The 12,002-nt window shown below is 51.5% G+C and overlaps 1 protein-coding gene across 1 annotated transcript in view; it reads left to right on the top strand.

Moving 5' to 3' along the window:
* The first annotated feature begins 4,598 nt into the window (after positions 1–4,598).
* LOC128847237 (zinc finger protein RFP-like) overlaps positions 4,599–12,002 on the top strand; it is a 33,292-nt gene continuing 25,888 nt past the window's right edge. Inside the window, exons 1-2 of the mRNA XM_054046614.1 lie at positions 4,599–4,664; positions 8,626–9,048. Of these exons, the coding sequence (XP_053902589.1) occupies positions 8,632–9,048 (417 nt within the window). The 5' untranslated portion in view covers positions 4,599–4,664; positions 8,626–8,631. The remainder of the gene's footprint in view (positions 4,665–8,625; positions 9,049–12,002) is intronic.

Genomic DNA, 12,002 nt, shown 5'->3' with positions numbered 1-12,002 from the left:
CCAGCAGAGGTTGCATGGGATCCAGGAACAGCTCACCCTCACCTTAACCTGTCTGCAGATCAGAAAAGTGTGAGACATGAACACACACTACAGGACCTGCCCAACAATTCTGAGAGATTGAATTGTGCTGTGTGCGCTGGCCTCTGAAGGATTCCTGGCAGGGAAACATCACTGGGAGGTGGAGGTGGGGAATGGGGAAAGCCGCCGAGCCAGACCATTGGTGTGCACAGAACTTGGGTGTAGAGAAAGGGATGATTCTGCTGGAACCAATTCCAGGCTCTCACCTCCCCACGGACCTCTGTGACTCTGAGCATAAGACGCACAAAGCTCAGGGTTTATCGGGGCGAGTGGCACTTTACGATGCTGATAACAAGACCCCGATCTCCATGTTCATTTATTCTTTCAGAGAAAATCTTTCCTTTTTTTTCTCTTCAGCCTCTGAGATTAGACCTTAAAACTGTGCCCCTGAAAGCCAATAAATGGATTTCATTGGGTGTCATTTTCCCCCTACTCTTTACACAAGCCTCCAGTTTACTGAACTGGAAAGAGAAAGGATTTGAAGAACATTAAAAGAAAGTCTCAGATTCACAAAGGGACTTAAGCAACTAAGGCCTGGTCTACACTACAGAGTTAGGTTGAAGTCTGGCAGCTTATGCTGATCTAATAATGTCAGCGTCCATACTACAGTGTTCCTCCCCCAGACATAACTCACCTGCTACGTCGACTGAATAGCTCCACCTCCAAGAGAGGTGCAGCACTTATGTCAACATAGTTAGGTCAACGCAGTGGCAGTGTAGACACTGCATTGCCCACATCAGCTTAAGTTTCCTCCAGGAGGTGTCCCACAATGCCCCATTGTGACCCACTCTGGTTACTGTTTTGAACTCCGCTGCCCAGCAGCCAGGTACACAGGAACAAGCCCCTCCTGTTTCAGGACTGGGAATTTTTGAAATGCCATTTCCTGCTTGCTCTGCATGGAGAGCTCCCCTAGCACCTGCCCAGCTGAGCAGGCCGGCTACAGGCTCCCAACGCTTTGCTGCCTGCACCGCACAGGAGGTGTTGGATCTCCTGGGTCTGTGGGGAGAAGAGGCTGTGCAGGCTTGGCTCGGATACAGCTGTAGAAATGTGGATGTCTATGAGCAGATTGCTCGGAGCGTGGGGGAGAAGGGCTACAAGAGGGGCCCGCAGTTCTGCCACGTGAAAGCCACGGACCTGCACCAGGTGTACCAGGAGGCGAGGGAGGCCAGCAGTTGCTCTGGTGCAGCGCCACAGACATGCCGCTTTTACAAGGAGCTGCACGCTATTCTCTGCGGTGATGCCATGCCACCCCCGAGCCCCATGGATACCGGAGGAGTTGGAGTCATGGGCCACTGCAGGCAACGCTGAGGATGAGAATGTGAGACAGGCGAGCAGGGGATCGATTGTCAGATTCAGGGCTTATATTCAGCTGGAGCTGTCCGGAGCGGAGCTCTGGTAAATATTTTCAACCCCCCTGGAGGTTTTATAGAATACTGGAGGAGGGCATGGGGGGCTCCGGGAAATGCTCTATAAGAATTTAAGCCCTGATCAGATTACATTCTGTGGCCTAATCTAGAATGGAACGAGACTAATAAAGAAATAACGCCACCTTCATTCTGGGTTTACATACACTCGCCCTGAGGCTTAATGCTGTAGAACACTTTTCCCAATCACAAAGGTACTTTATTTGTGTCCAGATTTAAAATAGAAATGTCACACTCCTAGCAAATGGTGACAGGAATGCCCCACTCTGTCATAATGTGCTGCCCCTGGCCCAGAGCATGAGAAAAGGTAGAGGTAGCACTACTGGGATAGGGGAACCCCTATCATCACAATTTGTTACCCCTGGACCAGGAGATGGGGAAAGGTGACAGGTAGCAAATTGTGATGCTGCCTCTGGACTACAGGATGGGGAAAGGCAGAGGCAGCAAATTGTTTCATGGCAGTAAAAGAGAGACTAGAGATGTCAGTAACAAGTACAGGTAGCAAATTGTGCAGACAGCAGTTTGTGGGGTTACACTGGCCAGGAGAGGGGCGGTGGGCAGCCTTCATCGCAGAAGGGATGGTGGACTTGAGGGCAGGTTGCCTAGGTGCAGTGGTGGTTTAATTCAGCCCAACAAATAACCAGTGGAACCTTGGATTACCCAGGAAGGGTGTGGGAGATCCAGGTCTACCGGGCTACCACCCTAACCCCTGGACCTGCCCTTTCACTCTACAGGGGATACGCAGAACAAGTAGCTGCACACGGGGATTCAAAGATAGAACAGATATAAATGCCCCAGCGTCAGGGCACGAGCCAGAGACTAACTAAGGGGGTTGATGGTGTGAGTACAGGTTTATTAAGGGGGGGACTGGTTGGCGTCTGGCTTGACCCGGCTGGTATCCACCACCCCAGCCCCCCCCCCCCCCCCCCCCCAGTGCTCTAGATCTCGTTGCTGATGGAAAGCAGGTTGCAGATCTGGTGCCCATCCCTGGAGGATGCTGGGGCAGTTCTAGGGAACAGCCCTCGAGGGAGCTCAGAGTCTGCTCCGGCCGTCTGGGGAACAAACAGCCGAACCGCCCACCTTTCCATGGTACATATTTTATCAGCTCAATAACCGAGCAAAAGCATCAAAAAACCCACATAAAAATGAAAAAACATTAATAAACCTGAGTCCAGTAACTGGATTTTTTAAACCATCCCAAATAAATTAATGGCGCCTTCTAATAGCTACGTAACACTCCGAGGCACCAACTTTGTCATTTCCTGCAGGGTGCTCGACCCCCACTCCGCCCCTTCCCACCTATGCCACACCCCTGCCCCATTCTACCTCCTCCCCTGAGCTCGCCCCACCCTTGCTCTGCCCCCACCCCCCCCCAGCGCCTCTTGCACCCCACTGAACATCTGATCGCGGCAGGTGGGCGGCACTGGGAGGGAGGTGGAGGAGCTGATTCAGCCCCGGAGCACCCACGGAGTCAGCGCCTAGCTCATTTGTATTAAGGTTGATGGACTTGCAGGTTAGCTAGTGGTGACTCACTTGCAGGTGTCAGATCTTGGACGTCCTACGTTGCTGATTCCTACCTCTCAGTGGCCGGCTTGGGGGGGTGAATGAAGAACAGGGCACTTTGTGTGGCATGGCCAGAGGCCAGCAGCCAGTGGAAACTGGGCTAACAAGTTGTCATAACTATAAAGGGAAAGGTAACAGCCCTCCTGTGTACAATACTATAAAATCCCTCCTGGCCAGAGACTCCAAAATCCTTTTCCCTGTAAAGGGTTAAGAAGCTCAGGTAACCTGGCTGACACCTGACCCAAAGGACCAATAAGGGGACAAGATACTTTCAAATCTTGGTGGGGGGAAGGTTTTTGTTTGTGCTTTTTGTTTTTGGGGGTTGTTCGCTCTAGGGACTGAGAGGGACCAGACATCAGTCCATGCTCTCCAAATCTTTCTGAACAAGTCTCTCATATTTCAAACTTGTAAGTAAACAGCCAGGCAAGGCGTGTTAGTTTTATCTTTGTTTTCTCAACTTGTAAATGTACCTTTTACTAGGGTGTTTACCTCTGTTTGCTGTAACTTTGAACCTAAGGCTAGAGGGGGGTCCTCTGGGCTCTTTAAGTTTGATTACCCTGTAAAGTTATTTTCCATCCTGATTTTACAGAGATGATTTTTACCTTTTTCTTTAATTAAAAGCCTTCTTTTTAAGAACCTGATTGATTTTTCCTAGGTTTTAGATCGAAGGGGGTTGGATCTTGATCCACCAGGAGTTGGTGGGAGAAAGGAGGGGGGATGGTTAATTTCTCCTTGTTTTAAGATCCAAGGGGTTTGAATCTGTATTCACCAGGGAATTGGTGAAGAGTCTCTCAAGGCTACCCAGGGAAGGGAATTAGCACATTGGGAGTGGTGGCAGCGGACCAGATCTAAGCTGGTAGTTAAGCTTAGAAGTTTTCATGCAGGCCCCCACATCTGTACCCTAAAGTTCAGAGTGGGGAAGGAGCCTTGACACAAGTGAAGGCCAAAAAGCCAGAACAAAGGTTTCTTCCTTTCCTTTGTTTTTTGCAGAGGATGACCCAGCTGGCCCCAACCCCTTGGAACCTCAGATCTCCTGTGGCCAATCAGAATGGGGCACTCTCCTTCTAAGGTCACTGGCATCGCCCAATGGGGTCTGATTAGGACATATTTATGTAAATGAAGGAGCTCCTCACTCCAGTAATTTCAGGTTGCAATACCCTTGCATTCAAAAATACACGCAGTCTGCAGGTCTGCAAAAAGTTGGAACTGGAAAAGAAATAGGGAAAAACTCGTTCCACATCCCCTCAGCCACAGCGAAAAAGGGATAGATCCTCATCTTTCCACAGGTCCTGCTCCACAGAGAGACACTAACAAACCACCCTCTGATATCTGGAGACTCAGTTTCTCAGTTTGGAGCAGATTTTTGTGTGTCACAAAAGCTGGTGGCATCTCAGACTGGAGCTCGAATAGAGGAAAGAGTCTTCTTCTTACAAACCACAATTTTTGTGTTCAGTTTTTTCAAGCGGGCCCATTTGCCTCACAGATGGAGGTGGCATCCCATAATTCCTCACTGGATGGACAGGGTCACTCTGTACCTAGCTCCGGGTCTCTGTTCCTGAAGAAGAGCTGGAGGCAAAATCTTCTCCAATTTTTGCTGCGGTACGGAGAAAGAAGAAACTTGTTCAGAGGCAGCTTTACCTGTGGGGGACCCCAGATAGGGAAGGAGGATGGGAATTCAGCTGTGGGTTTCCCCACGCCATGCCCCCAATGGACCCCAAACTACACTCTGCACAGAAACCCCCGGTCCTGACAATGGACAGGCCTCCAGGAGACAGCATAACAACCTACGCACCATCTCCCAGGGCTACTGGTACAGGCCTGCACTCCTGTGCCCAGAGTCACACTAAGGGGCGTCCAGTGCGTGCTGAGACGCTGGCCGAGCTTTGCTCTAAGGAGTGACCTTAAGATGCTGTTTTGGCTCTTTGGGGTTCCCTAGGTTTCGAGTGAAGGAAGCGCGTGTGTCAGAGATTCCCAGGGAGCCAGGGGAGGGTGATGGTTGGGGTCGGCTTTGCAGATTTCCACAGGCCCAGGAATTGTCAGGCGCAGAGTATCCAGCAATCGGAGCTCATCTTCAGTCACTACTCCCCTCCCCCCATAATTCATTGGGGCATCTTGGCCCCATACCCCGGATTTACTCACTGGCTGCCAGAGCGTAGCCGGGTTTCCATGGGCCTGAAACACAAGCAGAGAATGAGGATCAGTGCAGGGAAGCAGGGTAACCCCTCCCGCATGGTGACCCCGACCCCCCCTTCCCCAGACACAAGGCTCCCCGTGACCCAACTGCACCTCCTCCAGGCCAGCCCTACCCCAGTGACCCCCCCACAACAAGAAAACATTGATTTTGTGTGTTGGGGAAACTGAAAGGGAAGATCCCAGGGCTTCCTGGCTGCCTGCCAGGGATTCTCCCAAGATGGAATCTCTGAAAAATTCCCTTCCCAGGGAAACCTCCCATTTGTGACTTTTCCTTCTGATCGGGAATGAAAACACTTCTGGGAATGCCAAATTTTCTGTGGGGAGAAAATTCCTTTTTCCAGCCAGTTCTGGTGTGGGCAGCAAGGTCCCGATCCCCCAACGGGAGTGATTCTGAGCGGGCAGCTCTCTCGTGTCCATTCATAACAATACCTCTCAGACACTCACCGCCCGTCTGGTTGTGCAGCTACATTCACCATCTTCGTACCTCCAGAACTTCTGGGTCTTTCCCTGGAGATAGTCAGCGCCCACGGCCTGAGCTGTCCACTCCTGGCTGGTTCTGACCTCTCGCATGTCGCTGCTGTAGTATGCGATCTTAACACCAGCTTGGCGATCATGAAGTACTGATTGGTCCCCTCTTTGTCAATGACTCCTGTGACTAGTATATCCAGGCTGTGGCGCCCTAAAGTAACAGGAGAGAGGTGGAGTTAACCAGAGGCTTCCTCCTTTGCTCAGGGGACCAGCAGACTCCCCATGCCCAGCCACATCCCTCTGCCTTCAACCCCATCCTGGGCAAGGGACAAGCTGGGATCCATCAGTAACTCACACGGCACTGAGCCGAGGGGGAATCAGGAAGGATGATCTCTCGGCCTGCGCTTCTGAAAGTTAGCGGCTTGATTAGGGGAGTCAGTTGGCGGGGGGGCTAACTGCCCCCTATAGAGCTCCCCGCATGGGCAAATGCCCTGAGGATGGGGGAGGGGGCGGATGGACAAACTGGTTACAGTGGAACCTGGGTCGTCTGTGGCCTGTGTGCATGTCTGTGGTGAGCATGTAGGGCATTATTTGGTGTTTACCGATTTTCACCCAATTTTGGCTCACTCAGGTACACGGAAGTACTGATTAGGGCAAGAAAATCCAGCCCGTGACAGTAGTTCGATGTGTATCTGTTCATAATAACTTAGTGCAAGTGTAAATGCCAGGCTGTCTGTTAACATCAGGCAATGGAGAGGTAGATACAAATTCACGCGCACACACACCAGGGCCGGCCTTAGGGGTGGGCCACCTGGGTGACAGTCCAGGGATGCTGGTGGTCTAGGTGGCGTTGTGTGGCAGCACAGAGGTGCACGCTGCTGTTGTAGAGTCAGACACTGCTCCCAGCTGGTAGGGGAGCGCTGAGGGGGGCGCCCAGATTTCTCCCTGCTCCCTCCCAGTGGAGAACATGGGGGAGGGCCACGAGTGGTGATGCACAGATACTGCTTCCCCCCCCCCCCCAAAAAATTTCCTCCATGCCCCTAGGGGGCTGTGCGGGGTGGGAGCAAGAAGCAATACCAAGTGCTCCATGCATCCAGGTCACTTTCTCCCAGGCCTGTGCTGTGAAACTGATGGTTTCCCTTCACCTAGAGCAGTGGTTTTCAAACCGTGGGTCATGACCCAGAAGTGAGTTGCGGAATGGAAAGGACTGGGTCGTGATGGCTCTGGTCAGCACCGCCAACCAGACCATTAAAAGTCCCATCAGTGGTGCTGCCCGGCTAAGGCAGGCTAGTCCCTACCTGTTCCGACACCGTGCTGCACCCCGGAAGCGGCCAGCAGCAGGTCTGGCTCCTACACCGGTGTGTGTGTGTGTGTGTGTGTGCCATAGGGCTCCGCACGCTGCCCTGTCCCAAGCATTGGCTTCACACTCCAATTGGTTGGTTCCCAGCCAATGGGAACTGGGGGCGGGGGGGGGGGAGGGAGGTGTCTGCAGGCGAGAGCCACCTGGAGCCACTTGCGTGCATCCACCTTGGAGCCAGACCTGCTGCTGGCCGCTTCTGGGGCACAGTACGGTCTGTGGTGCCAGGACAGGCGGGAAGCCTGCCTCTGCACCCCAGCTGTGCCGCTGACTGGGAGCCACCGGAGGTAAGCCTGAGGTGCTCCCCAACCCCACGCCTCATTCCCCTGCCCCAGCCATAAGCCCCCCCAAACCTGGAGCCCCCTCCTGCACCCCAAACCCTTCATACTTGGCCCTACCCCAGAGCCTGAACCCCAGCCCAGAGTCCTGACCCCCCCTGCACCCCAACCCGCTGCCCCAGCCCACAGCCACCTCCCACACCCTGAACCCCTCATTCCCGGCCCTACCCTGCAGCCCTCACCCCCGCACCCTAACCCTCTGCCCCAGCCCTGAGCCCCTCCCACACCCCAAACCCCTCATCCCCAGCTCTGTTGGGTCGTAGGCATCAACAATTTTCTTCAACTGGGTCGCCAGAAAAAAAGTTTGAAAAGCACCGACCTAGAGTAGAGTGTGCAGTACTGGTCACACCTTTGAAAAAGGATATTGCAGTATTAGAGAGGGTTCAGAGAATGGCAATGAGAATGATGAAGGACCTGGAAAACCTCTTTTGGTAAGAAAGATTCAAAAGAATGGGACTGTTTACCTTAGAAAAAAAGATGAATAAGAGGGGACAGGATAAAAGGGTATAAAATAATGAATGGGACAGAGAAGACTGGGATCGTCTTTTCTGCCTGTCTCATAACACAAGAACAAGAGGACAGTCAATGAAATGGAAAGGGATCAAATTCAGAACCAATAAGAAATACTTTTACACAAAACATGTAATTAAACGGTGGAACTCACTGCCACATGGAGTTTTTGAGGGCTGTAATTTAGCAAGATTCAAAAAAGGGACTGGATATTGATGATATGAATAACCCCAGAGTTATAATAGTTAAGTTAATGCGAATAATTTTTTTGGAATAAATTGGTCAAGGTTTAAAATGATCGCTAACTATTAGGGATTAGTAACACTCTTATATAGTGTTTTCCTGCACTAGCTCTCAAACTGCTTTACAAAGGAGGTACAGAAAGGGTCTTGGCCTTAAACCTGACTCTGAGCCTGGGTTTATTCTGCGGTATAGAAAGAAAGCTGCCAAGCCTGCTCCCAGCAAGCCTCTATTGGCGTCTTTGTGTATGTAATTGCTTCATTTCTTCATCTTGCTTGTTTGGGGGCTTTTCTGGGTGTGTGGGTGTGTGTTGTGTGTGTGTTGATGGGTTTGTTTGTTTGTTTTTAATTTCCCTGCCGGAGAGCGTGATTGGCTCCCGGTTGGGCAATCTGCTTTACAAGGCAGCTTGTTGGGCTTGGCAGGAAACGAAACTTATCTTGTTAACTGTCTGCAGGGAGCCATGGCTGCAGCCGGGAATCCTCTGAAGAGCCTCCGAGATGAAGCTACTTGCTCCATCTGTCTGAGTTTTTTCAAGGATCCAGTGTCTTTAGATTGCGGGCACAATTTCTGCCAAGCCTGCATCACCCAGTGCTGGGAGAGACCAGATGCAGACATCTCCTGCCCTCAGTGCAGAGAGACCTTTCCCCAGAGGACCCTGAGGCCAAACAGACAACTGGGGAACATGGTAGAAATCGCCAAGCAGCTGAGTGTCCCAGCAGCAGCAGCAGCAGGAGGAGATTTGTGCAACGCGCACCAGGAGCCTTTCAAACTCTTCTGTAACCAGGACCAAACGCTCATCTGTGTGATCTGCAGGGAGTCCCAGGCGCACCACGCTCACAGGGTGGTCCCGGCAGAGGAGGCTGCCCAGGAGCACAAGGTAGGCCACGGCTGGGCACGGGGCTGGGAGCGGGGCCGGGGGGGAGCCCAGGCCACAGCAGATGTGGATGCAGTGGTGCTGGGACAGATTTCGGTGTGGGGGTGCTGAGCTACACCCCTTTGACCCTGTCCGCGTCCCCTCACCGCCCCCTAGAGCTGGGGCTGGGAGCAGGGCAGTGTCTCTGGGAGGGCAGGGGGGACGTGGACAGGGTAAGGCGGCCGAGCGGGCTCCCGGGCCAGGTGTATCAGCACAAAACGCAACCCTCCCCTTTTGCAACTGGGAGCGGTTTCTGCCACGCAGCGTAGCAGTTTGGTAAACTGTTTGTTAACTTGCTACCGCCTGTCCATGGGGTTGCGAATCAGGAGGGGATGGGGTATGTGGTCAAAAACGATCCCGATCTGCTTCCTGACCAGAGTGGCCCCTTTCATTGAATTTGTGAAAGGGGAGGTAGGGTTTGTGGGTATGGAGCGTGCCCCTGAGCCCAAGGTGAGACCACAGTGGCCCGTTTTCATTTTTTCCACTGGCTTCTCCTTGCTTAGTTCCAATAACTGGGCTGCTCATGCACCTGTCACTGGTCCAGGGATGGTTGCAAAACGGGAGGGATGGGGTTTGTGGTCGAAAACACTCACAGTCTGCTTCCTCTGGGGATGGTTGCAAAACGGGAAGGATGGGGTTGTGGTGGAAAACACTCCCGGTCTGCTTCCTCTGGGGATGGTTGCAAAACGGGAGGGATGGGGTTGTGGTGGAAAACACTCACGGTCTGCTTCCTCTGGGGGATGGTTGCAAAACGGGAGGGATGGGGTTGTGGTGGAAAACACTCACGGTCTGCTTCCTCTGGGGGATGGTTGCAAAACGGGAGGGATGGGGTTGTGGTGGAAAACACTCACGGTCTGCTTCCTCTGGGGGATGGTTGCAAAATGGGAGGGATGGGGTTGTGGTGGAAAACACTCACGGTCTGCTTCCTCTGGGGGATGGTTGCAAAACGGAAGGGATGGGGTTTGTGGTGGAAAACACTCACAGTCTGCTTCCTCCTGGCTAATGTGCCAAATTGATCTATTGCATGATTGAGGCGCGCTGTTTCACTTTTTTGTGTGTGAATCCATGAAAAGGAAGGTAAGGTTTGGGGGAACGGAGCATGCCCCTGAGCCCAACGTGAGACCAGAGTGGCCCCTTCCATTGAATTCGTGAAAGGGGAGGTAGGGTTTGTGGGTATGGAGCGTGCCCCTGAGCCCACGTTGAGACCACAGTGGCCCCTTTTCATTTTTTCCACTGGCTTCTCCTTGCTTAGTTCCAATGACTGGGCTGCTCATGCACCTGTCACTGGTCCAGGGATGGTTGCAAAACGGGAGGGATGGGGTTTGTGGTGGAAAACACTCACGGTCTGCTTCCTCTGGGGGATGGTTGCAAAACGGGAGGGATGGGGTTTGTGGTGGAAAACACTCCCGGTCTGCTTCCTCTGGGGATGGTTGCAAAACGGGAGGGATGGGGTTGTGGTGGAAAACACTCACGGTCTGCTTCCTCTGGGGGGATGGTTGCAAAACGGGAGGGATGGGGTTGTGGTGGAAAACACTCACGGTCTGCTTCCTCTGGGGGATGGTTGCAAACGGGAGGGATGGGGTTTTGTTCAAGCGGGGTGTGTGTGTGTGTCTTGCAGACTGGATACTGTGCCCTGATTTCCCAAGAAGACCGTTATTATCTGTGACTGCAGAGATCTTAACACAGCATTGAGCATAAAATGAGCTTTAACAATATGTTGTGACTACTTACATTAAAGAAATCCAGTCCACCTTGGTTTAGGAGAGAGACCACTGATTGACCAATAAGAATCGGTTGTTGCAGATCCTCATAGTGCAATTTTTTTTTCTTTTCCATTGTCAGTGCAGCTTTTATTTTGGTGAGTTTTGCACACAGATGCAGAAATGTGGACTTGCGCATCCAAAAGTTCTGCAGCCACTGGTTATGAGCCCAGGCCTTCATTGTTGCAGAAGATTTTTTGCCCTTGGGAAGGATGTAAGACGACACCATATAATACACTACACTGAATATTTGTGAATCCGCTTCTACACACAAGTCCAGCACACAGGCCTTGCTGTCTTTTCACTGCAGTCCTTGATCTTGCTGACAAATCTGTAGAGAATTACTGGAACCATAAACTCCCTGAACATTAAATCTCACCAAATGAGGGTCAATCCATCCTCATCATTATATCTACTCATTATACTCCACACCCGTACATAGCCACTATATGAACTTCATACCCTCATATCTCAATGCCTGTACTTTGACCCATCAACCTTTTACCCCGAATCGGGGATATTGCAGATTATGTATTCCTTATGCCACCTGATTTTAAACCAAACTTTGCACCATCGATAATTCTGTACAGTATTCCCTGATAACCATAAACTTCTATGCTCAAACTCTGTTAACTTTTTTTTTTTTAAATCATCTTAATAAAAATTTTAAATCTGTTGAAACTGGTCTAGGTCTAGGCGAGAGAATGTCTCAGGGCCGCCCGGGGTGGGGGGGGAGTGGTGCAATTTGCCCCGGGGGCCCCACAGGGGCCGCCATGAATATGTCGGAGGCTCCCCCTGCATCCGTCTTCCCCCATCCCCCGGCGTCCCAGTGCGCCGTGTCCGGGAGCGGCCCTGGTGCACTGCAGCTAAGCAGCTGGTATACATACCATTAAAGCATTTAATGTTTTTAAATAATGTATTTAGTGTATTTTCAAATTATTACAAAGCAAAGCAATTTTTGGGGCCCCTTCCATAAAAAAAAGTTGCAATACTCTAGTAACATGTATTTGGAAATGTAAAAAATAACCAGTGAAATACATTCAAAAATTAATCTGTAATAATTTGAAAATACACTAAATCCAGCATTTGAAAACATTAAATGCTTTAATGGTCTGTATACATTTGCAGTTACATAATGGGCTGTCGCTGGGTGATGGT

Source organism: Malaclemys terrapin, chromosome 13 (genome assembly GCF_027887155.1).
Source record: "Malaclemys terrapin pileata isolate rMalTer1 chromosome 13, rMalTer1.hap1, whole genome shotgun sequence".
NCBI classification, from domain to species: domain Eukaryota; kingdom Metazoa; phylum Chordata; order Testudines; family Emydidae; genus Malaclemys; species Malaclemys terrapin.
Note: the sequence above shows the minus strand (reverse complement) of the source record. Positions and strands in the feature narration are given on the sequence as shown.